Source organism: Leptonychotes weddellii, chromosome 13, assembly GCF_054177405.1.
Source record: "Leptonychotes weddellii isolate Sample4059 chromosome 13, ASM5417740v2, whole genome shotgun sequence".
In the NCBI taxonomy this organism is placed as follows: domain Eukaryota; kingdom Metazoa; phylum Chordata; class Mammalia; order Carnivora; family Phocidae; genus Leptonychotes; species Leptonychotes weddellii.
In genome coordinates, this window is record NC_138381.1 from 2,384,925 (window position 1) to 2,404,976 (window position 20,052).

Below are 20,052 nucleotides of genomic sequence, written 5' to 3' on the forward strand. Positions count from 1 at the left end.
CGCCCCGACCCCGGCCCCGGCCCCGCTGGCCGCCCCCGGCCCGGCCCGCTCCCGGCGCCCTCCGCGCGGCATCCGGGGACTATATTCGCGCGGAGCGGCACAGCGCGGCCGGCCGGGCCGGAGCCGCTTACCGGTGTCGCCGCGCGCCTTGCTCTCCTTGGGCTTCGGGGGGCGGCCCCGCGGCATCGTCGGCGGCGGCGGCGGCGGCGACGGACCACCCCTCGGCCGCACACACACTCACACACATACACTTGGCGGAGCGCGCACGCGCGGGGACCGGCCGCGGGAGCGCGGCGCGCGCCCGGCCGAGCGGCGGAGGCGGGCGGAGCGGCCCGGGCGGGCGGGCGGCCGCTGAGCCCCGTCTGAGCGCCCGCGGGCGTCACGGGGGCGCGGCGCCCGACTGAGCGAACGGGAGAGCCAGAACCGCGCCAACTTCGGCGGGTTCCATGGCCCGGCGGGCCGCGTTGGGGGCGTTGGGTGCGGGCGCGAGCTGGGGGCGGGGAGCGGCGCCGTGCGCATGCGCGTTCCGCCGTTCGGGCCTGGTGTGGACGGAGGGCGAGCGGGCCGCGGTCAGCTGGCGGCCGCTGCCCGGACGGCCGGCCTGCGGGAGCGGGCGGGCCGTGGTCACCCTGGGTCCGCCCTCGGCCCTGGCCTGAGCGGGGCAGCCCTTCCAGTGTGTGTGCAGTCGAAGTCACCAGCTGGGACAGCCGTCAGGAAAATAAGAAAGGTGCCCTTGGAACTGGCCCAGGTGGTGAGAAAGCTTGGCTGGTGGAAGAGGAGGGTCAAAGCAAGGGTCCTTGACGTGCCAGGTGCTTCAGATGTGCCCACTGTGTTTATGGTGTTAACGTCACTGCAGGAGACCCCGGGCACAGGGTGCCCCGGGTCCCTCGGCGCGCACCCCCGCCGCACACGCTGCTAGGCGCCTGATCCGGGAGCCCACACTGACAGGTCAGGATCTTGGGCGGAGGAAGACCGGTCATCTGATGGAATACATTAAAGTGTACAGTTTCAAATGTGTGCGTCGTTTATTTTGTTGTTGTTTGCTCATACTAGCTTCCACAAAATCGTGACACAGTAACAAGACAACAGAGTTCCGGGAGGCTGGGAGAGGCTACGTTATCTCGCAGGGAGGGATCATCGGCTCAAGCCAAAGAAAGCAGTCTGTCTTAGTAGCCTCAGGAAAATTAGTTCAAAGCAGTAAATAGTGACCAACTGCATGCGAGGTATTAGGAGGGAATACAAAGGGAAAGCAATGTCTTCCCCCAGAAATCTTGGAGCCATGGGACAAGAAAGACAAAACTAGTCAATATATTACAGAGATTTAAAAAGTCGATGGAGAAATTTGAGGACAACATAAATTATGGTTGGAAAAATAAATAAGAAAGACTCTCTTTTAAATGATACTTAGTAAATGCTTGCATTCTAACAGAGATGGTAAGAAAGGGCTTCCCAGATAGAGGCAACAGGGGAAAAGGGGGGGAAAAAATAGAGTATCTTGTCAGGTGCTTTATGTCACTTTTGTTTACATATATTCATTCAAATCCTGAAAGAACTAGGCAGATAATCCTATTTGAAAAGAAACAAGCTCAGGTTATTTAACCTCTAACATCAGCTAGCCAACGAAAGGCAAATGTTAATTATTAACATCTTTTTAACTACTCACATTTTAGTGTTCTACATAATCCTGCAAGGTGCCATTTTACAGATGATGGTACTGAGGTTCAGAGGGGCCAAGTAATTTGATTAAGGGTACACAGCCTATAAGCAAGTCCAAAGTGCAAACCAAATCTGATTAGCTGTTCATCCCATGTACACAGTTGCATCAAAACAGAAATACACATAAGTTTAGACAAAATATGACAGTATTAACATGTATATCAGGGCTAGCATAGGTATAAGGCTGAGACAAAAGACTGGAGGCAGATCATAAGAATCTTGGGCCATTTGTAAGTCAATTTGGATGATAATATGTATGAATGTACCCTATTCTGAAAATGATTTGAAGCAATTCATATCAGTAAAACATAGATGAGGAAATCAGGATAAAGGAAGAAAGTAGAAATCAAAGGGAATAAGTACCTAAATTAGCAAAGTCCTATGTAGTTAAAAAAGGTGAATAGGAAATTCAACTCCAGGTTTTTTATCCCAAGAAGTAGACATGATTAGTTACAAGATTCTCACTTATCCATAGAAAACAGCTGTATCCCTATGTAGTTTCATAGGATTGTTTCTTTTTTTACCATCCATACGCACACATATCATCTGTAAACAGAGACAATTTTACTTCTTCCCTTACGATTTGGATGCCTTTTATTTATTTTTCTTGCCTAATTGCTCTGGCTAGGACTTCCACTGCAATGTTGAATAGGAGTGGTCAGAGTGGACACCCTTGTCTTATTCCTGATCTTGGAAAGCTTTGAACACCTCACCACTGAGTATGTTAGCTGTGGGTTGGTCATAGATGGCCTTTATTATGTTAAGATACATCCTTTATATACCCAATTTGTTGAGAGCTTTTATCATGAAAGGATGTTGAATTCTATCAAATACTTTTTCTACATCTATTGAGATGAACATGTATCTTTTATTCTATTAATGTGGTGTGTCACATTAATTTGCATTGCTTTCCTAGGATAAATTATACTTGATCATGGTGTACAATTCTTTTAATGTGCTGTTGCCTTCAGTTTGCTAGTATTTTACCAGAAATGTTTGCATATATTCATCAGGGATATTGGCCTATAGTTTTGGTTTGTTTTTTGTTTCTTTTCCTATCCTTACCTGGCTTTGGTATCAGGGTACTCCTGGCCTCGTAAAATGAGTTTGAGAGTATTCCCCCTCCTCAGTTGTTTGGAAGAGTTTGAGAAGGATTCGTGTTATTCTTTAATGTTTGGTAGAATTCACTGGTGAAACCATCTACTACTGGGCTTTTCTTTGGTTGGAGATTTTTTTATTACGGTTTTAATCTCCTTACTCATTGGTCTGTTCAAATTTTCTGTCTTCATGATTCAGTCCTGGTAGGTTGTATGTAGATTCATTTCTAGACTCATCCTCCTGGATGTCTCAGGGTTCCACGGAGGGCTGCTCTTTTCTTGCATCTTATTTTTAAATTGATTACTAAAACAGACATAAAAAGGGGACATAAAACATAGGCTCCCCAGAACCACCACACAAGGCGCAGCTAGAGAACAGGGCCAACACCCTGGAAGACCCCATATGTGCTTCTCCCTTAAGGCATCCTCTTCCTAGAGGTATCTGGTCTCCTGACACTAAGACAATCATCCCCTTGCCTTTATGGTTGTATAGTCTTTTTAGATGTCTTTAGTAAATGAAGTATTGGTCAGTTAGTCCAGCTTTTCAAATTTCTCAAAGTTTTTCAGAATTCTTCTGTGGCTTGCATCTTTGTTTCATATTGTGTTTGTGAGATTCATTGATGCTGATGCATATTGCTGTAGTTCGTTTATTTTTACTGTTGTATAGCATTTCATTGTAAGACTATGCCACAGTTTATTCATTCAATCCATTGTTGACAGACTTCCGGGTTATGTGGAGTTGTTTTTTTTGTTTTTTTACGAACATGCTGCTAGGATTATTCCTGCACTTGCCTTCTGGTGTTGATTTTTTTTTTTAATAAAGGATGAAAAATATTTATTATTTTTTGCTTTCAATTTGTCCCATGTCAGCTACGTTTACTTTTCTCCACTTTCTTTCCTTTTTTTGGACTGACTTTTTTTCCCCCTCATTCTCCTTTTTCCCTTTTGCTACTTTGAAAGTTATAAACGCATTCCATTAAGGGTAACCTAGAAACTTCAAGATGATACTTATGAAAGTGGAAGATTAACATCTTTACCCTTCTCCTAATTTATAAGCTATTGTTTGGTGTTTTAATTTTACTTTAAACTGCAGAAGATATTATTGTTTTATTTAGTCTAATTTGTGTAGATATACTCACATATTCCAATATACTTATATTCCGATTTTGTTTGTGCTCTATACTCCTTCTTATGTCTCCAAACTTCACCTCCTATCTCTTTGTCTCATATACGCACTTTACAATTTCACTGAGTGAACATGACTAGCAGCAAGCATTCTATTATTTTTTGTTTACCTGAAAATGCCTTTATTTTGCCCTCATTCTTAAAGATACTAGTTAAATAATTCTAGGTTAACACTTACTTTCTTTCAATCCACTGAAAATATTCCACTTTTAGCTTAGCTTCTGTTGTAAGTGATGACAAGTAGGTTCTCGGTCTTCTTTCTTTTGCAGGTCATTTTTCCTCACTGGAAGCTTCTATGACCTTCTCTCAGCCATTGGTGCCTTGCAGATTCATCACGGAGTGCCTAGGTGTGGATTCTTTTCATTTATATGCTCAGGGATTCAGTAGGAATTCTCAGGGATTATATCTACAAAGGTGGCCTTAGCCCCATTCTTTCTCTCTCTTGGAATTCCAGCCAGATTTATGATAGGCCTGCTCATTTTATTCTCTATTTTTCTTAACTTTTCTTTCATATTTTCTCTTTTTCTCTGTACTGCATCTTGGATAATTTTTTTTTTTTAAAGATTTTATTTATTTTTTGACAGAGAGAGAGACAGCGAGAGAGGGAACACAAGCAGGGGGAGTGGGAGAGGGAGAAGCAGACCTCCCTCCAAGCAGGGAGCCCGATGCGGGGCTCGATCCCAGGACCCTGGGATCATGACCTGAGCCGAAGGCAGACACCCAACGACTGAGCCACCCAGGCGCCCCTTGGATAATTTTTTTAAGATTTATTTTGCAATTCACCAATTTTATCTTCTGCCGTGACTTCAGTTAAACCTATCCTTTGAGTTTGATAATTCAATTATGTTTTATTTATCTTTTATAATTTGGTTCTTTTTCAAATCTACTTGGTAAACTTTTCCAGCTTTTTATTTATTTATTTTTTATTTTTTATTTTTTTAAAGATTTTATTTATTTATTTGAGAGAGAGAGAGAAACCACATGAGAGGGGGGAGGGTCAGAGGGTGAAGCGGACTCCCTGCCAAGCAGGGAGCCCGATACAGGACTCGATCCAGGGACTCCAGGATCATTACCTGAGCCGAAGGCAGTCGCCTAACCAACTGAGCCACCCAGGTGCCCGCTTTTTATTTATTTTATTTTTTTTTTTTAAGTTTTATTTGAGAGAAGAGAGAGAGCACAAGCAGGGGGGAGTGGCAGAGCAGAGGGAGAAGCAGGCTCCCCACTGAGCAGGGAGCCCAACACGGGGCTCGACCCCAGGACCCCGAGATCATGACCAGAGCCAAAGGCAGATGCCCAACCGACTGAGCCACCCAGGTGCCTGCCCCCTTTCCCAGTTTTTTAATGACAAAATTATGAAACAAAAATAGTTGAAAAAATAGTTTAATGAACTCCTGTATACTGAACACTTAGATTCTACAGTCTTAATATTTTTGCCATATTTGCTTTATCTGTTTATTTTTCTATTGTCTTTGGTTTTTCTGTGTGTGCAGTTTTTGTTTCTTGTTACTTTGTTTTTGCCAAGCTATTTGAAATAAGCTGCAGACATCACAACATTGTACCCCCTAACTATCTCAGCATAGATCTCTTAAGAATACATGCTTTTCCTTACATATCCATGATATCATTATTATATCTAAGAAAAATATCAATAATCTAATATATTTAATATCTAGTCTATATTAAAATATTCCCAATTGTCTCTGAAGTTTCTTGTTTCCCCAATCAGGATCCAATAAGGACTCATGTTTTGTTTTGTTTTATTTTCCAAGATTTTATTTATTTATTTGACAGAGAGAGAGCAAGAGAGCACAAGCAGCTGGAGCAGTGGGAGAGGGAGAAGCAGACTCCCTGCTCAGCAGGGAGCCCGATGCGGGGCTAGATCCCAGGACCCTGAGATCATGACCTGAGCTGAAGGTAGACGCTTCACTGACTGAACCACCCAGGCGCCCCAGGACTCATGTCTTAAATTCTTATTGTGCTTCATTTTATTTTTAACAGCTTTGTTGAAATATAATTGATGTACAACAAACTGCACATATTAAAGGGTGAAGTGTGATAAATTTTGACACATGTATAAAATGTGAAGCCATCAATACAATCAAGGTGTGAACATATCCTATCACCCAAACACTCCCTTGTTTCCCTGTGCACTCACCCCCTCTCCCTGATCCCCAATTCCCAGGTAACTGCTGATCTTTTTGTCACTGTAGATCAGATTGCATTTTCCAGAACTTTATATAAATGGAGCCATATGATATGTATTCTTTTTGCCTAACTTCTTTCACTCTGAATAATTATTTTGAGATTTACCCATGTTGCTGTAGTAATCAATAGTTCATTCCTATTTATTGCTAAGTAGTTATTTTCTTTTTTTTACTGAGATACAATTTACATATAACATTCTTTTCAGGTGTGTAGCACAATTATATATAATTGTATATATTACAAGATGATACTGATCAGTCTAGTTAACATCGATCACCACACAGAGTTACAAGTTTTTTTCCTTGTGGTGAGAACTTTTAAGATCTACTCTCTTAGCAACTTTCAAATATACAATACAGTGTTGTTAACTATGGTCACATTACCTTTTCAGGACTTACATATTTTATAAAAGTATGGAATGCTTCACCAATTTGAGTGTCATGCTTGCACGGAGCCCGTGTTAATTTTCTCTGTATCATTCCGATTTTATCATACGTGCTGCCAAAGAGAGCACTGAATAGTATTTCATTTTATGGGTATACCACCGTTTCTCTATCCATCCACCTGTTGATGGACATTTGGGTTGTTTTCAGTTTTTGACTCTTATAAACAGGACTCAGACTAGGTAATAGAACAAGGCAGCTTGTGCTCACCCCCAGGTCTGTACGTATATTCCACGTGCCTCACCTTGCACGGCCCCTGATCATAGACGAAACAGCTATGAACATTTGCCTCAAGTCTTGGCATGGACACAACACATGCTTCTGTTTTTCCTGGGTAAGTACCTAGGAGTGGAGTGGCAGGGTCAAATGGCAGCTGTTCCTTTCACTTTTTTAGAAGCTGCTAAACCACTTTCCAAAGTAGATGTTCCCTCTTACATTTCTACCAGCAATGTAGGACATTTCAGTTGCTTCACTCACCAGCACTTGGTATGGTTAGCCTTTTGAATTTTAGTCCTTCTGGTAGATGTGTAATGATATCTCATTGTGGTTTTTATTTGCCCTTCTCTAATAACTAATGAAATGGAGCATCTTTTCATCTGCTTATTTGCTGTCCATGGATCGTCCTTGATGTAGTGTCTGTTCAGATCTTTTGCCCATTTTTAATTGGATTGTTTGTCATCTCATTGAGTTGTAGAGTTATTTGTGTACCCCAAATACAATTGCTTTTGTCAGGTATATGTTTTGTAATATTTCCTCCTGGTAGGTGGCTTGCCTTTTCATTTCCGTTATATTGTCTTTTGAATGGCATGAGTTTTGGGGTTTTTCGAAGTTCACATTATCAATTGTTCCATGCTTTTTGTGTCATTTCAAGGAAACTTTGCCAAACCCAAAGTCATTAAAATTTTCTGTGTTTTCCTTTGGAAGTTTTACCTCTAACATTTTGGTCTTTCTCCATTATGGTTAATTCTAAATATGGTATGATGTAAGGGTTGAGTTTCATTTTCTCAACATGATATCCAATTGCTCCAGCACGATTTGATAAAAAGATGATTATTTCTCCATTAAAATGCCTTGTCAACATTGTTTAAACTTAATTGCTCATATATGTACAGGCCTATCTTGGGCTCTATTCTGTTCTATTACTTTTCTGAGTTTCTCTTATCTCCAATGCCACACACATTTCCTGAATTTTAAAATCAGCTTGTCAATTTCAAAAAAAAAAATTTAAAAAGCCAGCTGAGATTTTTTAATAGAATTGCTTCGAATCCATAAATTGATTTGGAAGAAATTCACACCTTAACCATATGGAGTTACCCAGTCTATGACCACAGTATCTTTTCCAGTTTACTCAAGTCTCTTCTCATGCCTCTCAGCTGTGTTTTGTAGTTTCCAGTGCTCAGGTCTTGTCCATCTTTTGTCAAATATACCCTTCCTACATAGTTCGTATTTTTGTGTCATGTTAAACATATTGCTTATCTACTGTCAAATTGATAGCTCTATTTTTTTATATTGGTTGTTTATCCTTTTTTTTTTTTAATCTTAAACCTTGCTAAACTTAAAAGTTACAGTAGTTTTTTTTGTAGACTCCAAAAGAGTTTTTTAAATAAGTGATTATGATTTCTGAGAATAAATTGTTTTACTTCCTTTCCAATATAGAGCTGGGTTTTTTTCCCCCTTTTTCTGGCTTTACTGTGCTGGCCTGAACCTCTAATACTAGTTCTAGTACTAATGGGTAGACAAAGTAACAGCAACTATTCAGTCTGTCACTATTAATTAGGATATTAGCTACAGGTTTTCTCGAGTTGCCCTTTAACATATTGAGAACATTCCCTTCCTGTCGTAGACTGAGAGTTTCTGTCATGAATGAATATTGCACTTGCTAACATTTTCTTATGAATTTTTGTATCTGTGTTCATGAGAGATATCAGTCCGTGGTTCTTTTTTTTTTTTTTTTAAATTCCTGTAATGTGTTTTTCTGGTCTCTGTATTGGGTTAATACTAGTCTCCTAGATTGAACTGTGAAATATTCCTTTCTCTTGAATTGGATGGAAGAGCTTAGCATTAGCACACTTGCCAAGTCTTGGAATGTTTGGGCTTTTCAATTTGTTGTTGTTCTTTTTTTTTTTTTTAAGATTTTATTCATTTATTTATTTGTTTGTATGTGAGAGAGAGAGAGAGCACAAGCAGGGGAAGCAGAGGCAGAGGGAGAAGCTGATTCCCGGTGGAGCAGGGAGTCCAATGCAGGACTTGATCTCAGGACCCTGGGATCATGACCTGAGCCTGAGGTGAACGCTTAACTGACTGAGGCACCCAGGCACCCCAATTTGTTTTTGTTCTTTGTTTCTCAGGTTCCAAGATAGATTCAAGCTAAGGGTAATGAAGAAGAAAACAAAAACACGGGGCATCAATCATTTGCCGCCAGGCACATTTACATGTTTAATCTCTATTAGTTACCCCAGGACTAGAAGTGTGCATTATACTCCCATTTTACAAGTTTAGTGAAAGAGGTTAAATAACTTGCCTAAGAGGACATGGTAAGTCTTGGAGTTCTGATTGGAAAGCAGGTCTCTAAGTCTCCAGAAGCTGTATCCTCTTTCCTACACAAGATGAGCAAATTAAAGTATATACCTCGTAGTTTGAGAAACTAAGATCTGGGAGCACGAATTTAACTTCACTCCACAGTCCCTTAAATGCACAGGTTGCATGTTGAACTAAACTCTGAAATCCACCTGACGCTGAAATTCCCTCAGTAGTTTCAGAAATAAATTGACTTGGTTTGACACCAAAGAAAATGGAAACAACATGATAATTGAAACAACAGCACTATAATGATAAGATACAATAAATAGATGAATTTAATGATTGCTGAGTCCAAGCTGGAATTCATAGTGATACCAATGGGTCCCGACACGTGACTTTCTCAGAAGCACACAGGAGCCCAAGAAAATGGGCACAGTCCACATGGAAGGGCGGGTGTAAGGACTGGCAGAGCTGACTGGTGGGGGGGGGGGGCGCCTCGATGTCCCACCTAACAGCGTGATTTCAGAAAGCACAATCAGCTGATAGGAAATAAGGAATGATGTTCAAACATTCAAATAAGAAAGCAAATGATGTGTGAATGTCTTGAATAATAAGGAAGAATGAGGCTTAATGAGGACACAGGACATGATCAGTGGCCATGATGGAGTGGGAAAAGGAAGTTTGCCATCAGGGATGGGGCTCTAAAAAACACCAGAGGGTTGAACAACTGTGAATGATGACAAGTTCCACCGTGGGATCATGGAAGAGATTGCTTTATCTGTCTGCCTTGCGTCTGTCGTCTACCTTCTTAACCGTCCGCTGTGTGCTTACTACGCGCCAGGCACCACGTCACCCTCTTCAAGGACACATGAAAGACAAGCTCTTTCACTCCTGTGTCTGCCAAAGTAATGAGCAGAGAAATGGGGGGGGGGCACGAGGGGTTCATCTACCAGAAAGTTAAAATGGTGTTGAAGAGACAATGCAGATTTTAGGTTCTTTATGCCAAAGACTACTTATTTCAGAGATACAGTGTCCACTCTCCAAAACTGTATGAATAGATTCAGTCCTGAAATGCTAAAAAAAAGAATAGGCAAAACATCAAAATTTCGGGTAAAATTTTCATATAATCCTAATAGGGACAATACTCATTTAAATTCAATTTTGGGGGCGCCTGGGTGGCTCAGTTGGTTAAGCGACTGCCTTCGGCTCAGGTCATGATCCTGGAGTCCCTGGATCGAGTCCCGCATCGGGCTCCCTGCTCAGCAAGGAACCTGCTTCTCCCTCTGACCCTCCCCCCTCTCATGTGCTCTCTCTCTCCTTCTCTCTGTCTCAAATAAATAAATTAAATAAATAAATAAATAAATTCAATTTGGGGGCATTCTGAAATTTTGAAGTTTTCCTGAGTGATACTTATTTATCCCCTTTCTATAAAATGCTTGTCTGTGTTATCACTTGATCCTTAGAATCCAATTTGAGGTAGATAAGGAGTGTTATTCCTTTCTATACACGAGGAAGCTGAGGCCCGAGGGGGATGAAGTAACTCTCTTGCTCAAGGTTCATGGAAAGAAATAGCAGAGCTGTTCTCCAGACACCTCCGATCTGCAGAGCGAGCTCGGTCCATGCGATCTGCACCCACACCAGCTCCATCTCTGTGCCCCTCGGCGTCTTAGATCATATTTTGTCCTTGACTCACCTGCACCAAGGGTTGAGGCAGAAATACCTATTCCGACTTCGACTCCCATTTCCTACACTAGGAGGCTCACTCCTCTCACAGGGCACATTGATCATGGACCCACAACTATGCAACGTTCTTCTTTCTTTATTGCTTAGTGCCTCCTGGTGCTGGGGAGCTGTGTTAGGTCAAAGACGAAGCGCTGTGTGTGTGCATCCTCACCAGCGGCCACTTCCTGGGAAAAGGTGACAGGCCTCCCAGGATGGGGCAACTGCATCTATCCCTTGGACCCAGCCGCATAGACTCTTTCCAAAATCAGCAGCCATCCTTCCCAGTTAGTGAAACCAAGTGGAGATTAGGTTGTTCAACGGCACTCAACAAATCTCCTGAATTTCTGTTTCCAGAAAACGTCCCGGAGCGGTGCGCAGTAGGCACGCGACATGAACGATCATTCCCAAAGTACAATCGGTGTGCGTACGTCCCCTGACACAGAGGACCGCCAATCTGTGGAACTCCATAGGAATGCTGCCCCGTGGCAGGCTCACCAGCCTTCAGCCTTGGCTGCCGCCTTCGAATCGCTCTTCGGGGAAACGAGAGGCTGTTTTCGGTCTGTGCTAGAGCAGGGCTGATCATTTTCTCTCCTGAGTCGCTAAAACACGGATAAGTGTTCTTAATTCTGTCTCATATTGGGGGGCATCTGTTCACTTCTTCCCTAAAAATGAGAGGCTTTATGTCAACTAAACCTTTCTGCCAGTGAATTAACCTCACACAACCCCAGCCTCACCTGCCCAGGGGGACAGGGCAGAGGCACACTCAGCTCACAACAATGTTCTACGGTCCACGGTGTGTGACAGGGGCTCTGTGAAGCTTGCACACTTCTAGCACATTCTCTCCCAAAGAATCCTCACAGCTGCTGACAGTCACTTTTACCTTTCTAGGTCTCAAATGGTAAAATTAGAAAGTTGAACTAATGGCTCTCTGAGGTCCCCACATAGATTTTTTTTTTTTTAAGATTTTATTTGTTTATTTATTTGACACAGAGAGAGAGACAGCGAGAGAGGGAACACAAGCAGGGGGAGCGGGAGAGGGAGAAGCAGGCTCCCCGCTGAGCAGGGAGCCCGATGCGGGGCTCGATCCCAGGACCCTGGGACCATGACCTGAGCCGAAGGCAGATGCTCAACGACTGAGCCACCCAGGTGCCCCCCCACCCAGCTTTAATATCCTATCACTGCTCTATGCTTCAACCATAAAACGTCAAACACTATTTTTTTAAGGAAGAGCCTGCTGGGATAAAGGGTAAAGGTCCTTGAACATGCACATTCCCAGGGCTCCCTGCTTGCCTGTGGATCACAGGTGTGAGAGTCACACTTGGCTATAATAAAAACAAAAGTGTGCCAACAATTCACTAGCAGTCCCCAGCTTCCTTTCTGCAGCTCAGTGCTGCCTGCAACCTCTCTGGGGAGGTCACGTGCCCAGGGGCAGCCACATTGAAAGAGGGGACAACACCCTACCCCATTTCTCTAGAATCCTAAACACAACCAGCCCATTGCCTGGGGAGGTTACCCTGGGGCCAAGTGATAGAGGAAAGGGCAGGTTCCAAAGCCCCGCCACCACTGGCCCTTCCTGTCCCTCTCCTGGTCCCCGTCGGGCCTCAGGGCCCACCCACCGCTCACCTGGAGTGCGGCTCCCCGGGTTACTTCTCACCTCAACTGCAGAACTTAATGGGATCTTCTGAAACCACTCTCAGCTGGTCTTCACTTCTCTGGTCCTCCAGAACTCCTTAGAACACCCAGGCCGGGCCCCCACAGCTCTGCTCTCTCTATCCGCTGCCCTGCCCTCCCCCTCCTGCTCGCTGTGAGCCCAGTCACTTGCTCAGCTTACCCAGCTTATGGCCGCCTCCCACAGCTGCACCGGGCCCTGGGTTGCTCCCCGCACAGTCCGTCCCCTGTCTCAGCCAGCAACCCTCTGTGACGCACTCTCCACTTCTCAAACTGCTCGGGCTGTGCCCTGTCCCCTTCCCGGTGAGTGGGGCCCCTCCAGCACCTGCCTGGTCTTCCCACAGCCACGTGCGAGCATCACTTATAAGCCATTTACCCAACCTGGAGCGGCCTTCCTCCCGCCAAGTTCGCATCTCGGTTAAGGATCTTGGCTCCTAGAACAGGGCTTGCTGGCTTTCCTGCGCTCATCCCTGCTGTCTTGACAGTGATGTCTGGGACATTCCTTGCAGCTCGTCATCATTTTCTGCTAACCTCAACTCCATCTCTTCTTCCCCAGCCCGGCTGCCAGGGCCTCGTCTTCCCCTGCATCCTCCCAACTCGAAGCTAGGCCCATTAGCCCTGGCTTCAAACACGCCTCTCAGTTTCATCCCCCATCCTGCCTGGAGAGTGAGCTTTCCAAAATTCAAACCTGACCTTTTCGCTCCTAAGCTAAACTGTTCCGAGGCGCTGCCAATTCCTGCATTCTGGATTTTAAAATCTGTTTTAAGATACATTATGTAATGCTAAACGCACAGAAGTGTATAAATACTGTTACTAACACCTGCACACTCATCACTGATTCTGCCTGGATGTCACAGTTGGAGGCCTGTGTCCTCATGGCCACTGTTGTGCACAACTTCAGGGGACACGCCCAGGGGTCAAGCCATGCACCCTCAGCCTCCGGGCTAGGAGAGCAGCCCTGCATGTGCTCCCCCCTCCCGGCAGTCACCCCAGACACGGAGCTAATCTTCATGTGCTCACTCCCTCTGCATCTCGAAGCTGTATGTGGTACTGTTCTGCCCACCTTCTGTAAGTGGTGGCAAGCTCTATATACTTAGGCATCTGTTTTCTCGTTCCATATTGTGATGAAATGCATATTGTCTTCATTTTCGCAGCTGCAAACAGTTCCATTGTATGACTATAGTGCAATTTTCTTAATCTCTTCTGTTGATGAAATTTAGGCTAGTTTCGATTTTTTTCTTTGCTACTACAAATATTATTGCTCTGAACATCCTTATACATGTCTCCCTGTGGATATAAATATTCTGGGCTGTAGGAGTGGAGTTGCTGGGGTTTAACATGATTTTCCAACATGATTGCAAGAATTTACATTCTCACCAGCAGTGTCTGAAAATTCCTGGTGCTCTCTGTCCTCGTCCCCACTGAGTACTACCAGGCTTCTCCATTTTTGCTAACCTGTGAGGTTTTGAGTTTTCTTAATTTCTAGTGAGGGTGAACCTCCCATTTGCTTTTCCTCTTCCATGATTTGCCTCTTGTTTTGTTTTGTTTTTTGCCTATTTTAGAAATTTGGTTTTGTGTGTTTTCATTGATCTATTATAATTCTTTGTATATTCTGAATACTAATATTTTATTGATAAATACAGGTATTTTATGAGATAGATACTAGTATTTTATCAAGAAATCCAAGTTTTAATTTGATTGTAATTTCACGTACCAGCCTTTTCCCCAACCCAAGATTTCAGGTTTTTCCATCATGACATTCATGATCCTTTCTCATTCATCTCAAGAGCCCTTCCCGGCTTCCCAAGCCTGAGTGTCCCCCTGCCCCCTGTGTCCCCCATAGTAATGACGCTCACGGCCTCCCATGCACGGTCAGATCCAGCTTTCTCCCTGACCCTGTCTGGATGAGGCGTCCTCCGTCAGGCAGCCAAATTCCTCCTGGCCATGGTTTTGGTAATAGCTCGAGTTGGTTATCTGAGCGTCTGTTTTCCCCCTTAGATTTTGGGATTTCAATCCCTTTGTTCAGACAGGGGGATTTGTAGGAGGCAGCAAGGCCCTTCAGACTCAGGATCCGCATGGGGAATGGGGAGGTGGTCTGGGTGTGAAGGCACCCCAGGCCGGGCTGGGAAGCCAAGAGCAAAACCAGGTCTCAGGAGGAGCGTGCTGGAAAGTCTGGGCACACTCGGTTCATCCCACAGCCAGGAGCCAGGGTGTGGATGGGAATCCATCCCGGGAGTGACGGGGAAAACCACCTGGACAGTGGGGTGAGGCTCAGGGGCTGCAGGTGGGGATGGGGACCCAGGGGCATTTAAGAGCTCAGGTGGGACTGCGGTCCCTTCCCTTTGTGTGTGGGTGGGTGCTCCAGCCAGAGCGGCCTCACAGGGTCACCCGGCATGTTGTGCAGTCACCATGGCTCTCCCCAGTGCCAGGACCCCACAAGGGGCAGAAGGGCTGCTCTGGGCTAATGTCAGTCAGCGCCCCCTCCTGCATGCCCTGCTCCCCCCCCATCCCCCACGGGCAATGCTCATCCAAAAGAACAGAACTGGACTCCACCTTCATGTTATTAGATCCAGGGATGACAGTTCACACACAGAAATGGGAAAAGGGAAAGACAGGAACAGAATTGAGAAAATGAAGAAGAAATGGGGGAGAGGGAGGAAGAGAGAGAGGGAGGGAAGGAGGAAGGCAGGGTGGGGGAGGGAGGAAGGGAGACGGAGGGAGGAGGAAGGAAGGAGGAGAGGGGCGGGCGCGCCACCTGGTGGCAGCCCGCCCCCAGCACGTCCTCAGCCACAAGGCGGACAGGAGCCCTTTATTAGGCTGACCTCCAGCGCAGCAACCTTGCCAGGCACACACTGGCTGCTTGTAATAACAACAGGTAACCTCTACTTACGGAGCAACAGCTCGGAGGGGGTTTTCAAGGAATAGATTCTTTTTACAGCTTTGGCTTTACAGGAGCATTGAGCATCTGGTACAGTCTCTCCCGTTCATGGAATGGCATCTTGGTTGGTACATCTGTTACGAAGACTGAACCCCTATCGATACATTCGTATTAACTAATACGAATTGCATGCCTTGCATTGAGGCCGACTCCATGGGTTTTGACAAGTGCACGTCAGGTATCCACCGTTACAGCACAGAGAATAGTTTCATCGCCCCCGAATTTCTCTGGGCGCCACCTATTCACCCCCTCCCTTCCCCCACTCCTGAGCCCCGGCAGGGACTGATCCTCACCGTCTCCATAGCCCTGCCTCTCCCAGGACGTCCCAGCGCTGGGATCACACGGTTCGCGGCCATCTCAGGCTGGCTTCTTTCACGGAGGGACTCGCTCTTCACGTTCCTCCGTGAATTCTCCCGGCTTGATGGCTCGTTTCTTTTTAGGACTGAGTAATATCCCACGGTCTGCAAGGACCCCGGTCTATTTATCCATCACCTGTGAAGGACATCTTGGGCACTTCCAGGTTTGAGCAATCATGAACTAACCTATGAACATCTGCGTGCCAGTGCTTCCGTGGACATCATCTCCAAACCCTGCGGGTAAATACCAAGGAGCGGGGCTGCTGGACCGTAAGGTGAATGGGTTTCTCTTTTGTAAAACCCCCCAGCGAGCTGTCTTGGGCAGCGAGTGCGCGTTCCCGTGCCCCCCGTCCCCCGGCGCGGTGCCCAGTGTCCTCAGTGTGCGAACGACCGGACAACCCCACAGGCCTGGCCTTTCTGATGGAGCACAGTGGTGTCTGAGCATTGTTTCTACTTTGCGTCTCCCCACTGACAGATGATATAGAGCGTCTTCTCATCAGCTTGTTTCCCATCTGTGTGTCTTCTTTGGTGACATATTTGTTCCAGTCTTTGACCGTTTTTGTAATTGGGCTGTTTGCTTGTTGAGTTTTAACTTTGTATATTTTGGGTACCAGTGCTTTATCAAATACGTGCTTTGCAATATATTTTAATACAAATGAAATCAGTGCACAGATGTTTAAATGAAACATATTTGTTGGGCTGCCACTTAAAATAACCTACACCGTCTGTGGTATGTGTACAACATTTTGGGAAATATTACTTACATCTTCTGATTAAGGTGAAAGAGCAGTAACAGCCAGATGCATTTCCGTGTTCATCTAATTAAAGCAAATAACTGTAAGAGCATCAGGGAAACTCACTTCTCACAGGCTGCAGCCTTGCTTAGACATCGCTATTTTAAAACTGGTGGACTATTAGGACCCACCGTGCTGGAGGCTTCACACACACCAACATGCGTCCAACACTATATGCCTTGGGAACTCACATGCAGATTTAAATTATATTTATTTCAAAAATTTCTGGATAGCTGTTTTAGTCTAGTCAGGCTGCTGTACAAAGTACCACAGTCTGGGTGGCTTATACACAACAGAAACTGATTTCTCTCCATCTGGAGGCTGCAGGTCCGAGATCAGGGTGCCCGCATGGTCAGGTTCCGGGTTGCGGCTCCTCTGAGTTGCGGACGGCCGTCTCTCACTGTGTGTCCTCACCTGGTGAAAGGGGCCTCTTTTTGAAGGCGCTGATCTCATTCTTGAGGGCTCCACCTTCACGACCTAATCACCCCCAAAGGCCCCAGCTCCTAATACCATCACCCTGGACACAAACATCTACGCCATGACAATACCTTACTGTAATTACTGCTCTCAGAGGTAGGTCTCGTCATTTTAGACACGCTGCCTATACCAAAGGTGAGTTATAATTTGTGGAGCGAACACCGTGTAACTTTTTGCGGGGTACCAGACCTCTCCGGGAGATACTCTGAATGGGGACGGCGCAGAGAGAACCGTCCTGACAGGAGGCCGGAACTCTTGTGGAGAGCCATCGTTCACTTGTTGTGTGTTAAGTTTCTTAACTTCTCTGAGGCTCAGTTTATTAATCTAAAGTAAGTGACGGCTCATGTTCTGTCTAGCTCTGACGCTTTTATGATTTGATGATTTGGGACGCTTACCTTGAAGACACAGGAAGCTGCTACGTAGGGGAGGGTGTGGAAGTAGCAGGACGGGTCTGACGTAGAGCCACAAGAGGGAGGAAACCGAAGCCTTCACTTTACCCTCAGCTGAGATCTGAAACAAACCGCACAGCTGAGGGAGGAGCTCTCGGACCCGTCTGAGACGGTTGTGACAACTGCTGAGGAACACCAGGTTGTGCGGAGCCCCACATTTAGCAACAGAAGCGAACACACATAAAACCCAGTGGAAAACCTCCCATGGAAATTTCAGTCTAAAACGAGACAGTTCCCATCATTCTGGGACAGTTACCATCAAAAGTCCAAGCTTTATCCGAAAGCCCAGCCTCAGCCAGACCCACCAGCTCTGGGCACTGGGAAGGCCAACGGGCTGAAGACTGGCCCTTGCCTTGTCTCTTGTGTGGGGAACAGGGAGGATCTTCATCCCTCCCTCAGAGGTTGTTAGGAATTGTCCATGGCCTACCTGGGGTATTTACCGCAGCGCGGCGGCCTCCAGGAGAGGCCAGCCATTGGTACGCCCGCCAGGCCCACTTTGGAAGCACTGAGTTCCACGTGGCCATACGGGGGGGCCATCCTGGCTGCCGTGCTGAGTCCCGGAGCCCTGTCCTCGCCCGCAGCCTCCGTCTCCAGGGCCTTACGCTCTTCAGCTCTCCCAGTGACCTCACCCAGTCAGCCGCTGCCCATGTCTCTAGAAGCAAAAGGAGGAAGTCAAAAAGCTAGGTGAGACACGGGATATCTCACGGTTGTTGAAATTTCAAATAAGACCCCGAAAGGATAATGGCAGAATTTGTTTTCTTGCGCCAATGAAGCACAAAAGAATTCCTCCTCTCACTGCCTCATCTTCTATATAATGAGCGCGTTCGGGGCAGAGGGGTCTTAGCTGGTCCAGCCAAAGGCAGAGCCTGCAACAGAGGCTTCTGTGAGGGTGCTGTATCTGGTGGTATGACTCTGGGGAAGCAAGCCCAGTGCAATATACTCCCCCGTTGGGGCCACCATGCCCCCGATGAGGGACCGCCTGAGGAGCATTATGAAATGCATCCCAGAGCCATCTGCCTGGCTGACAGAAAGAAAGTCCAAGGGGCCATTTCTACCCTTACGTTTCAGGCTGGATTTTAGCCAAGTAAAGCTTGGCATGAACTGTGCATTGACATAGATCCAGCATGGTTCTCCCTCTGTTGACCGTGGTCATCTGAAACGGGACGTCAAACCCAGAAATAAAAATAGAGTCCCCCAATAACAACAAAACGGGGCCCCGGGCATCCAGCAGCCATTGGCCCGGCGTCCAGGCTTCTCGCTCTTCGAGGGCAACGTTACCTCCCTGTAGCCAGCAATCTCACCAAAGAGGAGAAGGCGCAGGATAAGCCGCCCAACAGTACTGACTGTGGAGGGAGGAGACAAGCCCGCCGGGGACGCTGCTGGGGTGGAGGGTCACGATGATTCAGGGGCTGCTGGGCTGCTCTGTGTTCAGAAAGCAGGAGGAGGCTGCCAACACCGGCCCAGCATTCCGGACACCTAGTTTATACGTGCACGCGGGCTCAGCTGCTTACCAGCTCTGTGCGATTGTGGGCAAGTGGCATGGCCACTCTAAGACTTTATTTCTTCAGCTGGAAATGCAAGGCTAATAGCTGGGCTCATGCAATCGAGAGAGCGCATTTGATCATCCGTGGGAAACCCTCATGCTACCTGCAACATAGGAGGCCGACGGTGAGCGTGTTCCTGCTCCGTCTCAGCAAGCTGCGTCCTCCGGGCACACATCCTGGTTCTAGGCCATCCTAGAAGCCCGCGTGTGCCTGAGTCACCAGTGGCCGGGGACCAGGAACCCCTGAAGACCCCTGCACTTCCGCCTGGCACTTTGCTGACGTCATGTGGAGGCACATCAGAAATAACTATTTGTGTGAATAAGGTGAAGTTTAGGTCCATTTACTGCTGCTTTGGAAAACAGTGGTTAGACGGATTGTCGCCAAGTCTGGTGGGCGTATTTGGCTCGATGGCATCTTATTGAACTTGGGGGTCCCTGGAGGGGTCCTCATCTCCACGGGCAGTTGTCCTGGGCAGTTAAATGTGACAGACACGTCACTGGTAATCTAGGGAGAAATGCCACACATACTAAAGAGCTGTGGGCAGAGAAGCACAAGCAAGTGGTCGAGAATATGAGACCTAACTAAGAGTCACAAGAGCAGGCGCTCCACATGCTGAGTACCGAGTATTTGTTCCGGCTGCAGGTTACTGAGCAAGTCTGTGCAGCACTCCCCTGCTGGAGGGGCAAACAGTTCTTCCAGAAAGATACTAACAAACATCGGGGTAAATAAATTCACTTTTTAATCCTAGGCGCTAACACTTTGCAAAATGATGAGACTATCACAGCCAGAATAAGCGAGGTGCCATGTTACTTACATTCGGGCGGGGGGGGTGCGGGGTGCTAAGTTCTATGCAATTTTATCACCTTGCACCTTGTGTCCACCAACCACAGTCAGGACACGCAAGAGTTCCATTACACCCTTTTTTAATTTCTGTTTTT

At 46.3% G+C, this 20,052-nt stretch overlaps 1 protein-coding gene, 1 long non-coding RNA gene and 1 other non-coding gene across 7 annotated transcripts in view; 1 reads left to right on the forward strand and 2 right to left on the reverse strand.

Annotated features, from left to right (window-relative positions):
• Positions 1-296, reverse strand: part of ZNF236 (zinc finger protein 236) — a 104,037-nt gene extending 103,741 nt beyond the window's left edge. For 3 of the 5 annotated variants that reach the window (XR_014139527.1, XM_081800989.1, XM_081800987.1), the window contains exon 1: positions 132-295. Coding sequence is in view for 2 of the 5 variants with exons in the window: in XM_081800989.1 (XP_081657115.1) it covers positions 132-186 (55 nt within the window). In the remaining 3 variants the exon portion in view is untranslated. Of the gene's footprint in view, positions 1-131 lie in introns of all 5 variants that reach the window. The other 2 variants (XR_014139525.1, XR_014139526.1) reach the window with 2 other exon arrangements.
• A 281-nt stretch (positions 297-577) lies between these two features.
• Positions 578-14,214, forward strand: LOC145716722 (uncharacterized). Its single transcript, XR_014139529.1, has 2 exons — positions 578-4,345; positions 5,790-14,214. It is a non-coding gene; the product is annotated as an uncharacterized LOC145716722 (long non-coding RNA).
• LOC115944998 (U6 spliceosomal RNA) lies at positions 6,611-6,717 on the reverse strand. Its single transcript, XR_004079483.1, has one exon. It is a non-coding gene; the product is annotated as a U6 spliceosomal RNA (small nuclear RNA).
• Positions 14,215-20,052: the final 5,838 nt, after the last annotated feature.